We start from the raw sequence: 19,834 nt of genomic DNA, 5'->3' as shown, positions 1-19,834 counted from the left end.
AAACTGTCTCACCCAACATGTCGACGCACTGTGCTGATGCTATCCTTGTAGCGGCTTTCCCTTCAGGACAGAAATACACAACGTCTAAGCCTTCCAAACCTTAGGACTCCAGTTTTACTGTGAGGAAGATACTGGCTGAGTAGCCTCCCATTTGATTATGAGTCAAGACAAGTTTCTCAGCCTTTTCAGCCCCTTTTTCCAATATTTTGCCATCCATCCAAGACTTTCTAATTGGTGGGGAGGAGTGGAACACATCACTTATATCTGTGATGTACCGATCTTTTTGCTTTTTATCGTTTTAGTAGTAGACAGAAGAAAAGAAACTTGTATAGGATAAGAGAATAGAGGTAGGAGGAAAACCAGGACAAGATGGTGTCATACAAGTCAAGGGAATTTAAGCTTTGGAATCCAGGAGGAAAGTCTGTCTGCTGCAGACCCTCTGGGTTTTCTTTAAACAAACATCGGCTGGGCGCGGTGGCTCAAGCCTGTAATCCCAGCACTTTGGGAGGCCGAGACGGGCGGATCACGAGGTCAGGAGATCAAGACCATCCTGGCTAACACGGTGAAACCCCGTCTCTACTAAAAAATACAAAAAAACTAGCCGGGCGAGGTGGCGGGCGCCTGTAGTCCCAGCTACTCGGGAGGCTGAGGCAGGAGAATGGCGTAAAACCCGGGAGGCGGAGCTTGCAGTGAGCTGAGATCCGGCCACTGCACTCCAGCCCGGGAGACAGACCAAGACTCCGTCTCAAAAAAAAAAAAAAAAAAAAACAAACATCAACTGCAACTTTGTAAGGAAGAGGGCTGTTTTGCCTCTTGAAACTCTGATAAATAGCCACTGTTCTATAATCATTTCTGAATGTAAGAATATGTTGCACAAGAGATTTCTGCATTCCTATTTTTCTCCATAGGATAGCCAGAGTTACTGATTTGTCTCAGTTCCTACTTCCCAGACCCGAGAAACAACATCTTTCTCTCTTAGCTGCCATGAAGAACTGAGGGAGCTCCTTTTCCTTGAGCTCCTTGGCCTTGTCTTTCATGTCTGCCTTCCATTCTAAAGATGTTTCACTACACCAAGTAGAGTGCTATGTGCATTGTAGACAGCCACACAGCAAGTATTCATTGGATAAACAAATTTATCCTGAAAGCAGAGCAGCAAAATTTTTGAAGTCTTACAAATCAATATATCTTACATGTGAATATTAAGCTGTGCAATTTACTCTACAATAATACATGTTTGTATTATACTGTGCACCAGTTAAATTTCTTAATTCCTGTCCTCAAAATCAATTGAGTGTCATTGATCTTGTTTGATTGTGACACATTGGCTTGGCTTCAAGTCCCACTGCTGACCCCCCAGAGTTTACTTACCCCAACTCGAGAAGTAAGGGATTCCTATACAGCACAGGCTAAGATCTAACTCACAATAAGCCCAGCATGTCCAAGTACCACTTCTCACTGTCTTCCTTCCCAGCCTCTATCACTCTTTAGTTGCTCACTTAGCCAAACATATCACCTAGATGCAGCAAGGAAAGGAAAACTTTTTAGCAGATTTCTCCAGCTGGCTTTCTGATCATCACAGCCACATAGGGCAGGGGAAAGAACCTGTGCAGAGAGGCAACTGCCACAGGCCCCCAAGAGCACTGTTGACGTTCAGAAAGCCATTGCCTCCTGCTCTGGAATTCACAATTCCTATTGTGAGTTACAAGTCAAATTCCCAAAATTGCTCTCCTCATGGAAAACCCATAAGTACACATTTGCCTAATTTAAATGTCTGTGAATTACTCAGAGAATAACTGTTTTCTCCCTTTGAAATGCTGTCCCAGCAAAATGACCCATGTTTGGTATATATATAGCATAATTTTGAAACTTAGCTATTTCAAATGTTTTCCTAGCTGTTAAATGACCTTTTTCCTGCTCATTTTTTCCCACCAGAGTTCAGATTCCTTTAAATCTATGGATTGCTGAATTCTGACTATGCTTCGGAATTCTCAAACCCTATTTAAAGACAAGGAAGATAAGAATCACAGAGACGCTCTCCTTTTGTGGATCAAATTTGGGCATTTTCTTTGTTCATTGTGTGGCTTTTAATTCCATTCTTAAAACTTCTATTTCTATTAAAAGAATCATAATTAAACCATGGGTTTGCAGTGACAGCAATTTTAGACAGAAAACCACTTTTCTTAAAATATAATGAAGAGCTTTTTAGTCAGAGTGGCTTCAAAACAAATTATATTTCAGGCACAATAATGAGGTAACTTGGCCAAGGCCTCAAAGGGTACCAACCACACAGTGGCGCAGAGGGGCTTGTAGGTGACAGACACTTCTTGCCTTAGACATTTTGATCAGGTCCCCTTGGGTCTTCATTTATCAGCTTAGCCAATACCAACTGTGCAACTTTTATGTGTCAGACACTGTGCCAAGAGATTGGGACACTGCAATTATGAAGACAGTGACTGTCAACAGAGAGACTGTGAGTCTTCCACACTGTCAGGGCTGGAGTCCTCTTCTCCTATCAGTATTGTTCACAATACACCCTCAAGGGCAAGTTGCTTACCTAGGGTCTGTAGCAGATAATGGGAAATACTAAAGTGTTAACATTAGGCTCCAATATTGCCAGTCCAAGCCAAACTGGTGGTGCAAAGGAGACTCTAGAACATCTCAGAGGATGGGGAGAGGCCCTTCAGCTACAGGGATCAAAGGGGGCTTCCTGGAGGAGACAGCTGCACAAGCATTGCTGTCACAGTTTAAGTCCCTAATCTATAAAAAGTGCTCTTTGCCTCTTTCTTCCTGCCTCATAGGCTTACTCAAAATTTCTTCTCACTTTTGAGAGACTGAGGCAGTCAAGTTGAGAAAGTTGTTTATAAGAATGACCCTAATCCCCTGGTCATGCCTATCCAGATAAGCAAATTCTGGGACTTGGAGAGGAGAATGGTTGTGCATGTCCCCATTCTTTAGCTAAATCCCTGAATTATTTAGATGAATTCCTCATGAATCCCACCCACCATGTGTATCACCAGTTTCCTAACAATTCCTTCATGATTAATGTGTGTGTGGTAGCCTAGGGTAGGGGTTTGTTGTAGCAGCTAAAATATGGTGTTGGACACAACTGTCTCAACAGTCTGAAATTCTCAGAGAGGAAAGTAGAAGCAGAAACATTCTGAGAAATCTGTTGTTTTCTATATCTCCCTCCCTCTTTTGTCTGTAAATGAATACGGAGCAGTTCCTATGGTGGTTATCATTAGTGATAAAATACCCTCTGGAAACCACCACCTCCTAAAATCTATTGCTATTGAGCTTGAAGGGGTCGATGACTTTACTGATGGTTACCAAATGTATAGCAGGCAGGACAGGTGATAAGTAAATATCAGACTCAAAAGGGAAGTTACTGTCCAGGGCCCTAGAATTCATCCTTCCTCAGTACTTAAAATCAGATGAACTGCTTGTTTCCTCCAGGCAAGAGTATTAAGAAATAACCAGGCCGGGCGCGGTGGCTCAAGCCTGTAATCCCAGCACTTTGGGAGGCCGAGACGGGTGGATCACGAGGTCAGGAGATCGAGACCATCCTGGGTAACACGGTGAAACCCTGTCTCTACTAAAAAAAAAATACAAAAAACTAGCCGGGCGAGGTGGCGGGCGCCTGTAGTCCCAGCTCCTCGGGAGGCTGAGGCAGGAGAATGGCGGGAACCCGGGAGGCGGAGCTTGCAATGAGCTGAGATCCGGCCACTGCACTCCAGCCCGGGCGACAGAGTGAGACTCCGTCTCAAAAAAAAAAAAAAAGAAAGAAATAACCAGGCTAGTATTTCTATAAACCAGAATCACTTACCTTGTAAACTTGTGTTTTTTCTCTCAGACAAGTTTTGGTATTGTCGGCTTTCGCCAAATCACAAAGTCCTGCATTACGGAGACTTAGAAGAGAGTCCTCAGGGAGAAGTGCCTCACGATTCCTTGCAGGACAAACGTAAGTAGCTCTCCTTGGCAGAGGCCTGAGTGTTGGTCCGTTGGTTGTTTCCTAATCACAGTATATCATGCAGCGAAACTATCAGCCTAAGTAAGCCCTTTGAACACATCTCATCTAGTTGTAAGTCTTGGCCTGAGCCATCTCATCAAGTACAAGACCTGGAAGGACTTGGGGTTTGGAACTGAACAGGGGAGAATATAAAATGGATGCAAAGGTATCTTAACTGAAAGACGTAAACTTGGGGTTCAAACCTCCACTTTTTACATTGTTTATCCAGGTGCTGTGTCAAGGAGCAAAAACAATACAAACCTGACTCTGTCAGTTGTCTTTTTCTGAAAACCCATAATAATTTCTTATTTTCATAATTTATATGCCTGACCCCTACAATATTTATTCTTTACAATTTTGTGTATCCCATAGTTATGACACAGAGTTAATGGCAGGTCCAAATATAGCTAGTTTCCCTCAAAGACACTGAAAATGATGATCAGTTACCTCTACTGTTTGCTAAATATTTCTCTTTGTTTTTTGACTTTTTCTGTATGTTGTCTGTTTTAACATGCACGCTTTTGAAGAGACAGTAATGTGCAGGATTCTTTTAGCCCCACACGGAACCAGGTGCCAGGTTATTTTGACAATGTTAGCCATACAAATTAAACAAGTATTATAGAAACACTGAAATACACAAGGGTGATAAATTAATTTGAGGAGAAATGAGATAAAATGAACGTAGCCTCAGAGGATATCCCAGGTAGAAAAATCCGAGAGGGAGAAAACATTCAGAGCACTTTTAAATAACCTTTAAAAGTCACCTTGACCTTGCAGTATTCAGATAAGCGTGTCCCAGATAGAGTCCTTACCCAGAGTCTCACACCTTCTGTCCTGTCACCCTGGGGCCCATGGAAGTCAAATCTGGATTGCCTTCCTTACAACTCATGGCCATTGAAGGCGAAAATAACCCATGAGTGGGAAATTTCCTGACACATTCAGACTCTGCGCTGTCATCTCAGGCAGACAGCCTGGAACATTCACTCTTCTCCAGCTTAAAAATGGGACAGTCTGGTCTTTGTATTGTCATTTAGTTCAGAAAACAATCTTGTTTTCTTTCATAGGAGAACTCTCTTCCCAGCCCACAGTATTGGTTCCCTAAGTCAGGGTTTACAGAAAGAAATCTGAAATCCACTGCTGCAGAGAGCCTGGGACACTGTCTATGCCTCCCTGCTTTGGGGCAGGAGTTAGGGTTGTCCTGGGCCTCTACCTGTAAATGAGGATCCTCCCTTTACAGTTCAAGCCTTCCCCACCCCCCCTTGGCCAAGCTAGACCAGTGATTCTTTAAACGTGGTCCCTGGAACATCAACAGCAGTGTCACCTAGGAGCTTCTTAGCAATGCCCATTCTCAGACCCCATTCCCAGCCCAGCTGAACCAGAAACTCAGTGGGTGGGGACCGGCCATCTCTGTTTTAACAGATGTTCCAGGTGGTTCTGACATGCACATTTTGAGAGCTGTCATTCCCCAAACGTGGCTTTCACTAATAATTAAAAAAAAAAAAAAAAGTTTAAGTAAATTGATAGTATGTTGCTAACTTTTAACTTGGGCCAAAAAAAAAGGATATTAAAAAAATAAAATCTAACTAAAGTTTAATATCACAACCCTTTCATGAAAGAAAGGACCCTTGATTACAAGAAAATAAAAAGTAAGAAGGACCTAATCTTAGATAAAAGACAGTCCCTTCTGCTAAACTCAATTAGATCTCTGAAAAACTCACACCGGTGTCCTCATTTTTCTGCATTTGCTATTAACTGGTGAAAATCTCACTGGTGTGAACTCCCCTGTGAACTAGGAACTGACCAGAGCCCAGCGATGTGGAATCACTGCTCTGCAGTGGTTAAACAGAAAGAGTTAGAGGTTATTGTTGGTTGGAACAAACAGCAGCTCCCTAGGAGGTCCGGGCCCCACAGCCCCATTCTTAACCTGTCACAAGGGGAAAAGTGGTCAGGACAGAACAAACACAACTTGACTCCCCATATGCTCCAGTGAATCTGCTCTCCCACTAACAGGACATAGTGTTTAGCCCCATGTTTACAGGGATGTAATCACTTCTCAACCCAAAGATAGGCACTTGACTGACAGGTTTACCAGGTGTTAGCACAGCACCCCCATGCTAAATGGCCAGCTAGGAAATTGGCAGCCACAGCAACAAAGCCCTGTGTAGGGCCAGTTCCTGGTCTTGCCCACAAGCTAATGTCCCCCAGCTCTGCTAAGACCCTCACCCCCAAGACTCCAGCGTGAAAAGAACTCACCTGGAACCAGAGGTGCTGGTGCCAGGGAGAGCCGGCTTGCCAGGGTGAGTGCAGGAGAGCAAGGCCACAGCTGCACATCTCCACACAGCTTTTCACAGTGGCCACTGAGCAAGGCTGGTTCTTGAAGGGGTTGTGATAGCCCCTCCTGACCATGCCTCCAAAACTCTTAGCAACTGTTTTCCTCTGAAATGAAGTTCCAAAGAGCTGCTCCAAAAACAGTTTATCCATTGCATGATGAACTAAGAATGCATACTTGTGTGGATCTATTTATCTGCACAAGTATTTATCCACACGTTGTGGGAGAGTGTGTGTGTGTGTGTGTGAGAGAGAGAGAGTGTGTGCGTACTGGTAAGATTGTACCCTTCTGCACGTATGTGCTAGAGAAATGGGTATACTCATGTAATGAGTTGAATTGAAGCAATACTGTGCCTGAGACAAAAAAAACAACAACAACAGCCTAGGAAGCTGAAGTTGTCCTGCTGCAGGCCTGCCACCTTGGTTTGCAGTTCATTCCAATTCTGCATTCTGCCTGGAGCAAAATAGCCACCTTTTGGAACCCTTAAAAGTCAGAAACCCCATTCCACTGGAAAAATGAGTCGTGCCTTTAATGAATGTTCAGTGTCATTGTTCTTGCCCTGTCTTGAGACCAAGGCAGAGATTGTCTTGCGCCCCTTGAGTTAATCAGTGCTGAATACTGAGCTATTGACAAATCAAATAGTATAATGGAGTTTTCTTAATACAGATAGTGCACATGATTGAGGGTGCCTCTTCGGCTGTCTTCTCCAAAGCTTTAGGAAATCTTTCTTTTTGTGTTCCTTTTCTTCGTCAGGAACCTTGGCCTTTGAAAATCGACATCTTCTTACATCCCCACCTTCCCCATATCCCTCCCAAGCTGACTTACAGGTTGTCATAGCCCCCAACAAACATAGGACCCCATTGCTTTCCAGCCATGCCCTGGGTTCCTCACTGCCTCCCTTTGAAAGAATCTAGGCCAGCATTCCTCGCTCCCACATCAGAGGGGGCAGGGAGGAAAGTGCTGGCTCACCCGCCCATGCGGAGATTAAGCCTGCTCCAGTGGATGCGGAGAGCGGCAACACAGGGAGGCACCGTAGGCAATTTGGGTCACCAAAGCACAGAGAATAATTCAGGTCCCTCCATCTACAGAATTAACATTATCTGATTATTGGTAATGGGAATAATTGCAAATGGCATTTATTGAGTGCTTACTATATACCAGGCCCTGTGCTAAGGGCTTTACATAAATTATTCTCAACAACCTAAAGAGGTAGATAATATTGTCCATATTTTACAGAAAGGAAACTGAGATACAGAAAGATTAAGTAACTTATTCAAGGTCATAAGATTAGTAAATAGGAAAGCAAAGATCTGAATGTAACTGTCTAACTCCATGGCCCAGATTTTCACCCACTACTGGGTACTGCCTAGATTAAAAGCCAACAGTGATCTCAGTTCCAGCATCAGGATTTAACTCTCAGAGCAACCATATGGGATAGATAATGTTAGAGTTACACATTACAGACAAGGAAACTGAGGTTCTGAAAACTGAAGCCCAAAGTAATAGAGGGGGTTAGTGGATGTAGAATTCAAACCCTGGCACTCTGATTCCAAAGGCACATCTCTCCCCACCATTCCATGCCATGTGGCTGATCTGCTAGGCCAAAGAGACCAGATTCTTCATGCAGCTATCCTGGGATCAGCCTGTACCTCCTCCTATTTGTACCCACAGGAGCTTCTACTATGGAGCTGTGCACACAGCAAGAGCTCAAGCCTTCCTAGCTACTTCCTCTGAATGGTTTCTGCCTGAACTTGGATCTCAGTGATGAAAGCTGAAACTGTTTTCATCGTGTGTGGTCACATTTGCTTTTTCAGTAGTAGTTTTGTTTTAAATCACAATTAAACTTCCTTCCACAGGTATTAGCAATCAAAGAGTTTCCTGAACATCTGAAGTGATAACCACATTTAGGGGTGTGCTCAGCATGATTTAGGGGGCTGGCCCCTTACAAAGGGAGAAATCATGGCCTAACAAGGGAACATGGAGTGGAAGAAGCAGCACTAAACCCAGCTCTTTTCCCCTGCTAGCCTAGCTCTGTGTCATTGCATAATGGATTTCCTGCCTTTAGGATCAGTCTTCCCATCTGTAAAACAGGAGTGTTGAATTAAGATGGTCTCAACCCAGCTCAAACTATAAAAAGCATAGAAAGAAATGAGGCCATGCCCCAGGGGGTAAATGTGATGGGAAGGTGCGTTCTTCACTGGTGACCCTGATTCTCACAGATCTGGACCCCACTTCTTTATCTTGCTTCCACAAAAAAGGCCTCATCAAAATGCTAGCCTGGCTTTGAAGTCATCAAGAGCCCCCTGCAGCCTCCTTAGAGCGTAGATTCTGGAGATATGGGTCTGACCCCTCTGTTTCTGCTCATGAGAATAGCGAGGCCAGCATTTGAGCCTTTCCAATGCCTAATCTTCTGGTGCATCTAGAGACAAACTATGCAAAAAGCAACCTTTAAAAGCTACACTGTATTTTTAGAACTTTTTGTTTTCCTTTTAGTCATAATCCTATGAATGATGTAGTAGCTGGTCTCTAGGACAAGGGACAATGCATATTAAAAAATATACATGTACTTCCACAAAACCTAGTGAAAAAGTGACTCTTCTCCTTGGAAGCCTTTCTGTTAGAGATTCTGAAGACCACCCCCAGGACAGACTATGGTGTTATTCTTATCACATTCCATACAATGGGTTTTCAAAGCTAAGGGCTAACTTACCAATTGTAGACTGTGGACACTCTCTCTAGTTCATGGACCATGCTGTATATTATAACAAAAAAACTTTCTACAAGGCACTTGTGACTCAAACTCTATTTGAATCTTGAGAACGTTTTTTAGAATGAGTTTGTTGACTATATCACATTCACTTCAATGGTGGTTTTCCATTGGAAAGTTAGCCAACTTCCCAGAGTATCCAAATGTCCCTTCCTAGGGTAGGGATTAGGCAGCCAGATCAGCTACTGAGGGAAAGGAGGCCAGTTCTTGGTTATGAAAATGGATTTGAGGAGAACTGAAGTCAGTGTTCATGGTCAAAGGTGGGTTCAGGAATCACAGGGACCACCCACAGGAAGATGCCAACCCCAAGGGGGTCAGGCAAAGAGGCAGAAAAGGGATCTGAGATCAGTCAGGTGGGGCTATATTGCTACCATGTGCTGCAGGGATAAACAACCCCAAAATCTCCATGGCTTGCACAACAAAAAGTTACTTCTCACTCACGTTATACAGACCAGTGTGCACCATGGCTTCCATCCTCTCATTTCCTGTTTATTTCCAGCCCTAGGAATTGCCCTCTGACTATCGTCACCTTGTCTTCCCTGAGCTTCCTCTGCTCATCCATCCATTCCCTGAGCCTCTCCTGTGCCATCTGGATGGAACAGGTCACTCCTTCAGTTTCTGCAGCAGGGGAAGACAGAATGGAGGGCCTCCACCTAGAAAAGTAGCATTTCCTTTCACATTTCATTGGCTAAAATTAATCACATGACCTGACTGCAAAGGTTGCTGGGAAGTATAGTTTTCTATGTGTCCAGAAGGAAAGAAGAGACAGCTATTCATAACTACGAGTAATGTCTACCAGAAGGGTCCAGAATCAGGTTGCAAGATGTGGTGAGATATGGCAGGAGAACCTACAGAGATTCCTGGAGGATTCATCACAACCCCACTCTTCTTAGGGTTACAGAGAGGCCTAGGAGTGTCAACAGATATGGACAAAGTTCTTAATAATTTTAGGGCACCTGGAAACTGTTAGCATTTGAGGCCTTCTTGTCTATTGTTTTAATATTCTAGGAGTGTCAACAGATATGGACCAAATTCTTAGTAATTTTAGGGTACCTGGAAAATGTTAGCTTTTGAGGCCTTCCTGTCTATTGTTTTGATATTCTAGGTATTCTGTAATTTTATTCTTATCTCTCACCTTCACAACCCAGTTGCCCAATAAAAAGATGTGAGCTTTAACTATGAAATCTCTCATCATCTTCATCATTAAGAGAGTCTAAGGAATTGATTACTTGGCATTCCCACATATCTCAGATTCTTGGTAAAGCCACCCTACCCAGTGTGCATACCTTGATTCATAAACCCATATGGGGCTGGAGGGTTAGGGATTGGAGAGGGGCAGATGACTTTGCATTATTTTAAATTAAGGTTCCAAACCATCCTATTGCCTTCTTTCTTTCCATTGATCTTTTTGTTTTTATGTTTTTATTTTCATTTCATTTTTTGTAGAGACAGGGTCTCCCTATGTTGCCCAGGCTGGTCTCAAAGTCCTGGCCTTAAGCAGTCCTCCTGCCTTAGCCCCTCAAAGTTCTAGAATGACAGGCATGATCCACTTACTGTTCCCAGCCTCTTTCACCTGATCTTAACAAAAGTTTTAAGTGCACAAACCCTTCCATATCTTTTCTTATCTTCCTCCAACTCCAGAGTGAGACATAAGATAACATCATTTTGTCTAACTGCATTATTTCCAGAATCCTGTATCAGAAAGGAATTCTCCCTTTGTTTAATTGAGTTTAGTTTTGTTGTCTGTAAAACAGGGATAATAAAACCTGCTTTACAGAATTAATGAGACGGCAGCGAAAGAGATTTTGGAGAGTGAGAGTTCAGAACTATTTAGAGTTGGATAAATTTTTTGAGATAGGGCTGCTTTCTCTCATTATCCAAAAACTCAGAAACTAAATAGATGCAAATGCTGTAGCAAGAGATACTGATATATGTAAAGCACTTGGCATTGCTCTTGTCACACAGGAGCCCTCTGTAATATCAGTATGAGTATCACTGTTGTTACTACTATCACTGTTATTTCTACTGCTGCTTCTAATGCCATCACTGCAAACAGTACTACGATGGGTGTTTTTTTGTAGGTCTTTGTTTCACTGAACCAAATTCTGCTTACAAGCAAGCTGTTTCTCCCCAGGGATGCTTTTTACAAGAATATAAGATATATTTTAGTTTCTAGTCCTGGGACAGTACCTGGCTTCTCTTCCTCTTTTCCACAATCTTCTTTTCTTTTTTTGCAGTAGTTTCTGGGAATGGCAACCACAGTAGTGGACCCAGTGCTTAGTCCTGCTTCTTAATTATTGACATCGAAGCTTTCACATGGTGTAGTTACTTGCATTTTCTTTTATGAATTGCAGTGCCGGTGGCAGATATCAAAGCCGTGGTGACGGGAAAGGACTGCCCTCATATGAAAGAGAAAGGTGCCCTTAAACAAAACAAGGTATGATTTACAGATTATTGCAAATAACTCTGTTTGCCCAGTGCCGTCAGCAACTGCAGCCAGCGCAGCCCTCCTTTATAGCAGTGTTTGTGTGTGTGCATGTGTTCAGACACACCTCTCTTACTCAGCTCTCCTGTTTCCTGTCCCGATTCCTTTTACATCTCTTACCCTCATTCTTTCTCTTCCTGACACCTTTTCTGATGCTCACCATCTCTTCCATTCCCTCACTTCCTGTCTACTTCCAACCCTGAGAATTGCCCTTACTATTGTCACTTTGTCCTCTCTTGAGCCCCCTCTGCTCATCCATCCATTCCTCTGGGCCTCTCCTAACTTCCCCCATTTATGTTTATTTCTCCCTTCTCCAACTTCCACCCCAATATCTTTCATTTTCTCCTGCTGTAATCGTGCTCTTAATTAATATCCTCCCCGGGATCTCAGCGAAGCCTAGGACAGGCAGAGAGCAGCTGACTCAAAGAATCTTAGAAAATTTTAAAGGCCTGATACCCTTCAGCATTGTGGAAAGTAGGCTATGAAATATCTCCAACTCAGACTGAAGGAGAAAATTTTCCCAGACGTGTGTATTAAGCCCTGCAATACCTTTCATACTGCAATGCCTTTCACCATCCCCTCCTAGTTTACCACCCATTCCATTATCATTCCATTACAGAGGGCACAGGAGGGAACATTATTTGAAAAGATAGAAGATTTCTTTTGCCCGCTGGAGAGGCCATCAGGGAGCCAGTTCTTTGTTTATGCCTCTTAGAATCTTGTGATCTGTACCTTAATGAACAAAAGTATTCCAGATAATCTGGTACCAAAAATGTCACATAGAGCAATAGATTGCATCTTAATTTCCAGTGTCAGTGTCTAAGAGGAACACCAAAATGATACACCATCTATTTACCAATCAGAGTTAAAATAAATAGTTTCCACTCTGTAATTTCTATTGTTATAAGACAAAGAGAATCCAGTTCTTTGCAGGATGGCCCTATCTATAGTTAAGGAAAAACAAAAGTGCTGTGAAAATACTGTTCAGGAAGGCAGAGGGCAGGGGATGCAGCTGAAGAGGCTGATTGTAAGATCTTTCCTTCTTAAGTTCTATAAGTATGACTGACCTCAACTCCATGGAAACTCCTACTTTGTTGAGCCCAGCACAGCGCTGTCATGTAACGCATTTGATTGGCAAGCATTCTGATGGCAGGGTATGCCCAAGAGGCCAGGATCTGTGGCCTCTCTGTTACACAGCACTGACGGGGGTTTCCGTTTCTCTCTTCTCCATGCTGTGGGGAGACAGAGATTCTATAGCTGAGCAGATTAGGGAAGCATCCTTAGCTTTAGCAGCAAATCTCCAGTTTTCATGGTTCGCCTCTTGTGGGGCAGACTTTCTTCAACACCAGCCAGGATTACCATATGCTGCCTATGTCAGGTATTCTCTCCACAATCTCGGAGAGCACTGGTTCTGCTTCAGCCGAGAAGGTCCCCACATTTACATAACACTTGGGGCTGAGCTGGAAACAGTGTGGAGAAATTGACAATAACAGGGGTCTGGGAGTCTGCAACCCAGAGAAGACCAGGAAGGGTGTACCTGGAAAAATAGCAACCTGCCAGAATTCAAGTATGCTAAATAAAGACAGAGGGAATTATGTAAAATAGGTGTGGAGGGACCACCTGTTTCAGCCCCAACATGTAAAGAGCTTGAGAGTTGTGCTCCCATCCTCAGAAAAAGGAGAAGTGGGCCAGGTGCGGTGGCTTACTCCTGTAATCCCAGCACTTTGGGAGGCCGAGGTGGGCAGATCACAAGGTCAGGAGTTCGAGACCAACAGCCTGGCCAACATAGTGAAACCTCGTCTCTACTAAAAATACAAAAAAGTAGCCAGGCGTGGTGGCAGGCGCCTGTAGTCCCAGCTACTTGGGAGGCTGAGGCAGGAGAATCACTTGAACCCGGGAGGCGGAGGTTGCGGTGAACCGAGATCACGTCACTACACTCCAGCCTGGGCAACAAGAGTGAAACTCCATCCCCAAAAAAAAAAAAAAAAAACAGCAGAACAAAGTGAAAATCAGCAAGTTTTCTTGGACCTATCTTCTAGAACTGAGGTTGAAGGCAAACCATCACCATGGAATGTGGAAAGTCAGATGTCCAAGAAGACATAATAATCCTTAGCATGTCTGAACTTAACATGAAGATATCAAAATACATGAGTTATGAAACTGATAGAACAGAAAGGAGAAATAGACAAATTCATTACTATTAATATATCGGAGACTTCAACATCCCTCGGTCAGTAATCAATACACCAGGCAGGCAGAAAATCAAGAATATTGATGACCTGAGCAGCACCATAAATCAGCTTGATCTAATTGATATTAATAGAATAATCCACTCAGCAACGGCAGAATACACATCCTTCACAAGCTCAAAGGAAACATTCACCAAGATAGATGACATTTTGGATTGTAAAACATGTCTTAAAAAATTTAAAGAATAGTAGTTATACAAAGTATGTTCTCAGATCACAATGGAATTAAACTAGAAATCAGTAGCAGAAAGACAGCTGGAAAATCCCCCAAATATTTGGAAATTTAACAACACACTTCTAAATAACCCACAGTTCCAGGAAGAATTCCCAAGAGAAATTGCACAATGTTTCAAACTAAATAAAATGAAAATCCAGCTTACCAAAATGTGTGGGATGCAGTGAAGGCAGTGCTTAGAGGGAAATTTATAGCATTGAATGACTACATTAGAAAAGAAGAAATAACTAAAATCAATAAAGCTTCCACCTTAGGACACTAAGAAAGGAGAGCAATTTAAGCTTAAAGTAAGCAGAAGAAAAGAAATAATAAAATTTAGAGTAGAAATCAATGAAACTGAAATCAGTAGAGAAAATCAAAACCAAAAACTGGTACTTTGAAAAGATGAATAAAATTGATAAACTTTTAGCCTGGCCAACAAAGAGAAAAATGAGAGTCACCAATATAACAGATGTGGAGATGATTTCATTTGAACATGTGAGGTAGTATATTTGGCCTTCTTGTATCAGACTCCTCTCTACTTAAAGGAGACTAAAAAAGTAAAACTGAGTAAATGATGTTTTGCAACCTTTATTTTTCACGTATTGTCATGAGACTTATGAAACATAGGATGGATGATGATGGATAGATGGATGATGGATGGACAGCTGGAGGATGATGGATGGATGGAGTATGCTACTGTAAACAGATAAGACTGCAAATAGAGGCTAGTTCCTGGGACTCACTGGCCCATATTTCTAGCTACCCTGGGCCCTTCCAGTCTGACATGAGGGATGATACTAGCAGAATTTCAAGCATCCTGGCCCTTTAATTAGCAAATATATGGAATTTGCTTGTCTTGCAATGTTATTAGCGTTCATATATACCATGTCATCAAGCAAAAATATCAAAAGGCAGAAGGAAAGCCACAGTTTTACCTGCTGAACCCCCCAACCCACACTTCTTTCCCCGTACTCCAGAGGTGCCCTCCTGTCTACCTCTGGGATTTCTGGGTAGGAAAGGGGGACCTGCAGCCTAAAAGGAGAATCGACCAAAATGTGTTCATAAGAGGTCTGTCAGCGCACAGTGGATGGACGATAACCAAGGCACATTGCTGGCTCTTTGGACAGTGTTTCCAGCTGTGGAACAGCTTTTGACATTTTGTGCCATGAGACCCATGGTTAACTTAATGACCGAGCAAGGCAAACTGAGACATTGGCATCAGTAAAGGAGATACTTCGTTAATGGCAGAGTGTTGGTAACTGATCATCCCCTCACCCACTCAGTCTCTGCTGATGTTCCCAGCAGGGCCCTGAGAACAGAAAGAAGAAAATTGGTCCTTTCCCTTGGGGTGTCTGCTGCAGAGGCATTTGTTCATGTAGTCAATCATCCAGTCAGTCAGCATGGGAGTGCCTGAAATAGCATAGGATGTAAATGGGGTAGCCGGGGTCCTGTCTTTCTGGAGCTTAGAGTCTACTAGGTTTAACAGAGGTCAGTGCAGCAGGCACATTTTTATGGAGACAAGAAATGCTGGATTCTTTGCACAGGGATCAGAAAATTTCTCATGGAGACTTGAAAAGAATTGCCATGAGTAGATGGAAATTCAGTTGGAAGGTTTAGATTTACAAGGATTAAGGATTCTAAATTTGAACTCTATAAAAATAAGCTGGTTTGTGGCTGTGTGCTTTAAGGTGGGCATTCTTGGTACTTGTTTGACTGGATTTGGGGCTTTTAGTTCAACAGTCAACATGAAACCACCAGAGTGAAGATTCATCGATTCAGATAGGAGTGTATTTGGTGTATGAGAAGCTTCCATCTTCCTATTTGCCATAATTAAGCATTTGTTTTTCCAGTGTGGTGCTTAAACCTGAAATAAGAAGCAGATTGTACTGAAGCTGATGTCCTTGCATCAGTTTGAAAATCCTGGTCTTAGCCAGAAAGCCCTTTAGTCACATTTACTTCATTCATCATCCACTCATTCATTCATTCAGAATGTATTGAGCATCTCCTTTGTCCTCGGTGCCAGGAATCCAAAGATAAATATGACCTGGCCTCTGGCCCTAGGTGTCCAGTAGATAAGATTTATATTTAAATATGCAATTACAATTCAATATGTGTATGCCAAAAAAAATTAAACACAGAGGGAGCCTGGAAGAATTGAGAAAGGCTGATGCTGGAAATGGCATCTGATCTAGCTTTTGAAAAGGAATTGGCCAGGCAGAGAAGTGAGGAGAAGACTTTCCAAGAGGAGGAAACAGTCTGGAAAGGCACAAGGGCCTTTGCTCATGTGAACAGCATCCTCTAATTGGAAAACACTGAATTCAGAGTATAGGATGGATGGGGATGAGGAGAAGAATATGGGCTGGAGAACTCTTGGCCAGTTATGCTGCTAAGATAGATAAGGGCTGGAGAGTGATAACTACCTGAAGAAGGTAATCTCTGTTATGTACTACATGAATGAGTGGTTTTTGCCTTCTAAAATAGAAACTCAAATTCATAGATATCTGGGCAGTAATACACTATAGCTCTGAAATCTACTGCTATTTCTGTGACCATAATTTAACACCCACACACGTGCCACTGTGAGAAAAGACACACTGTGTCTTTTATCAAAAGGTTTTGCCCTCATGATGACCTGGATAAATAGAGAACCAGCATAGTTAAGTGAATGCTAGCAAAATGGCCAAATGTGGCGAGTTACCCTCAAACATAAGGATTGACAGCCAACACTGCACACTGAAAATATGTTGCCTAGAACTCTACTCTTGTCATCAGTCAGTTCCGCATTTGACCCATGGAAGATGGCAGTCCCCAAACCCGGGAACCATTTTCCTGAGCATCCGCTGACACAATGTGCCTTGTCATCTGTCCCAGGGCCAGAGTGTTGAGTACAAAGGTCAGGGGCCTCAGGGCATGGAAGGATGTTCAGTTTCCTCCGCCTCCACTTTCCCTAGAACTCAGGCTTCCTCCACATGACAAGGTGGCAAGCAGGCATCAGTGCAGCAGAGAATGGAGAGACGCTGCTTCTAGATGTAATTTTTCACTGCATTAAAACCAGAGGAATACAAGAGCTTCAGTCATGAGCAACAAAGCCCCTGAGCATTCAATGTCTAAGTGAGTGTTGTGGTGTGTGCAGGCAAGTAGGCCCTGAGGGGGACACAGATCAGTGACAGTCTCCTCCTCCACCACCTGGCACCTTCTCCCTCATGGACGGTGTGGACAGGTGGCAGCTTCTGGAGTGTTAGCCTGAGAGGTGCCATTGCTCCCAGCTCTGCAGCCTTGCTGCTCCAAGTGCTGAAGAGCTGACCTTCACCAGTGACTCAACAACAGCAAGCCAGAGACATCAATCAAACCCATTATAAGCGAGAGCACCCTTTAACACAGACACGCAGCTCAGAGAATTAATTCCTCCCACCCCCTCCCAGGCAGCTTTGGTGAAATTAAAGTGGGAATTGACATTCTCACGAATTTCCCATTTCCTGCCTGTGTTTATCAGGAATCTAGGTCATGACAGTTCCGATCATTCACGTCGTGAGTGGTATATGTCATAGAAGGGCAAAGCCCAAAGTTTGCATGCTCCCTCCTTTTCCTTCCTTCTCCATCCCCCTGCAGAAGAGAAGGTATCACAGCAGTAACCACGCTGACACTCCGGTCTCGAGTGACTTCAGCATCCTGTCGGGAGCACATCTGGGCTGCAGTGCTGTTCACACCGGCTCTTGTCAGCCAGGGGTGATCGGCCACGTGATCTCCCTGAGCAGTCAGGCACTTGTCACCCAGGGTCAGCCCAAAGGGGCCTGGATGAACTTTACCTTTTCCTATTTACCTCCGAGGGCCCCCTCACGCCACTGTAATATCCTGACTGGTTGTTCAGAAGCAAAGTTCACTCCCTCCTTTTTCTCCAGTCTCTCAAATATGAGTCAGAGAGTTTGCCTAATAAATGACTCCAAGATTCATGAAGAAATTGTCATTTTAATGAACATGCCAAATCTGAGAACAATTTTTATGAATTTTTGAAATTATAGCATAGCATTTTGTTGAAAAAACAGTTGTAAGAAGAGATAATGACCTATGACCTATCACCTTACCATAATTATTTTCATTTCCCATATTTCTTTCCAGTCTCTGTCCATAGGTAGGAATTATTCATAATTGTGATCAGTGTATACACGGTGTTCATGTCTCATGCTTTTCTCCACTTAACTTTGGCTCCCCATGATTATCTTACTGAATGATTCGCCAAATATATTTCCCTTGGTGGCTAATTTATGGTATCTTTATTACCCAAAAGAGGGAGAGGTTAGTTTCTCCTAATGTTCTTTCGGATAATAATATTTGGCTTTTGCTTTCTTTTGAATTTTTCTTTTGAAATTATCTCAGGCATAGCATCTCCGGTTCTTGATATGTATTTTCATACTGATTTTTTTTTAAAAAAGGATGATATGAATTTATAGTACTAATAGTAAGTCTGTGACTTTTAATTTATAAATTAAAAGTCCCAAGAGAGATGGTTATGGAAACAGATGCTGTACTTAATGGCAAATTGTTTTTGTTTGCTTGTTTCAGCAAACTTCCTTTTTACATTATTGTCTTTACTGGGTAGGCCTGAGTCAGGGCCTAAAGAAGAAGAATAGAAAATGAGGAGAGCATTTTAGCAGAATAGCTCCCATTCCATGACTCAGCATTCTTTCCTTCCCTTGTTTCTATTTCTGTCAAGGTGAGGAGACCTTTTGAATGTGAGATGCTGGTAGGTCTATCCTCAGAACAAGTCCTGCCCCCTCTCATTGAGGGACAGCTGGAGGTGAACCAGACACAGAGAACTCCATGAGAGCCAGAAATAGTTAGATGATGGACTGTGTCGGGACAGGGATGCAGCCACTTTGGAATAATTCTTTAATCCATCTGAAATTCTGAAATCTGTAGGCACTGACCTCATCTTTTTGCCTTTTATCTTTCTGGGGCATTTTTGCTGTGAGTCACAGGTGAAAGACAAACTGTCTAACAGATATCAAGGTAGAGAATGATGTGAAGAGATCTGGCTCCCTAAGAAAGAATGTTTTGTGGACAATTACTGAGCAGTGTGGCTCGCAGATCACAGGAGGGGAGAGGGATGGTCATCCCTGGTGCCTAATAGAAGCACAGAGAAGGAAGGCATACTAGAACCTCCATGCTAGAACAGTGTAGAGTGTTGGTCTGGATACACTTGGCCCTTCCCCTCCAGACTAGGAGTCCTCAGGATGCTGAGATGAGCTGATGATTCTCATCTTCTGCTGACCACTCAGACCACTAGAATGATCGTCCTACCCAGTATTGGTACAGCTTGTACAGTCTGAGAAGTGTGGTTTAATGTACATATTAGACATGACACTGAGTGCCTTGGCCATTGGTCATTCATCTGCAATGAAATGAAAATGTCACTTGGTCCCTGGACCTTTGGGGCCTGGCTGATTGCATGGACTCCCTAAGTGATCACCAGTGAGTGAGACCATGCTTCTCTGTTATACCTTGGAGTCTCTGCCGAGTAAAACCTAAGCTTTGTGTAGCCTTTACTGTACAGTAGCTCAGAGGTCAAAGGCAGATGTAAAGATAATGGGTTCACCTAGAAGCCTCCTTACAGCTGGCGTAGCGTCCACAGGGAATTCATACCTCTGTGGGCCTGTCTGTCTTAGGATGATAGAAGGAAGGGCAGTCCTTAATGCTGTTGATTGGGAGTTCACTGTTTTTTTGTGGCCTCTCTGGAAGGGAGATGCGAAGAAAGGAGAACAACACAGTTTTGGTGGCGGAGGC

The 19,834-nt window shown here is 43.2% G+C and overlaps 1 protein-coding gene and 1 long non-coding RNA gene across 9 annotated transcripts in view; one reads left to right on the top strand and one right to left on the bottom strand.

Annotated features, from left to right (window-relative positions):
- ELMO1 (engulfment and cell motility 1) overlaps positions 1 to 19,834 on the top strand; it is a 586,094-nt gene that overhangs the window by 557,408 nt on the left and 8,852 nt on the right. For all 8 annotated transcript variants that reach the window (XM_033193626.1, XM_033193625.1, XM_033193622.1 and 5 more), the window contains 2 exons: positions 3,851 to 3,958; positions 11,457 to 11,539. In XM_033193626.1, the coding sequence (XP_033049517.1) occupies positions 3,851 to 3,958; positions 11,457 to 11,539 (191 nt within the window). The remainder of the gene's footprint in view (positions 1 to 3,850; positions 3,959 to 11,456; positions 11,540 to 19,834) is intronic.
- The window catches only part of LOC117073100, a 103,907-nt gene continuing 96,605 nt past the window's right edge, over positions 12,533 to 19,834 (bottom strand). Inside the window, exon 3 of the long non-coding RNA XR_004433106.1 lies at positions 12,533 to 12,819. This is a non-coding gene — a long non-coding RNA (uncharacterized LOC117073100). The remainder of the gene's footprint in view (positions 12,820 to 19,834) is intronic.

This window comes from Trachypithecus francoisi, unplaced genomic scaffold (genome assembly GCF_009764315.1).
Source record: "Trachypithecus francoisi isolate TF-2019V2 unplaced genomic scaffold, Tfra_2.0 Lachesis_group4, whole genome shotgun sequence".
NCBI lineage: Eukaryota > Metazoa > Chordata > Mammalia > Primates > Cercopithecidae > Trachypithecus > Trachypithecus francoisi.
Note: the sequence above shows the minus strand (reverse complement) of the source record. Positions and strands in the feature narration are given on the sequence as shown.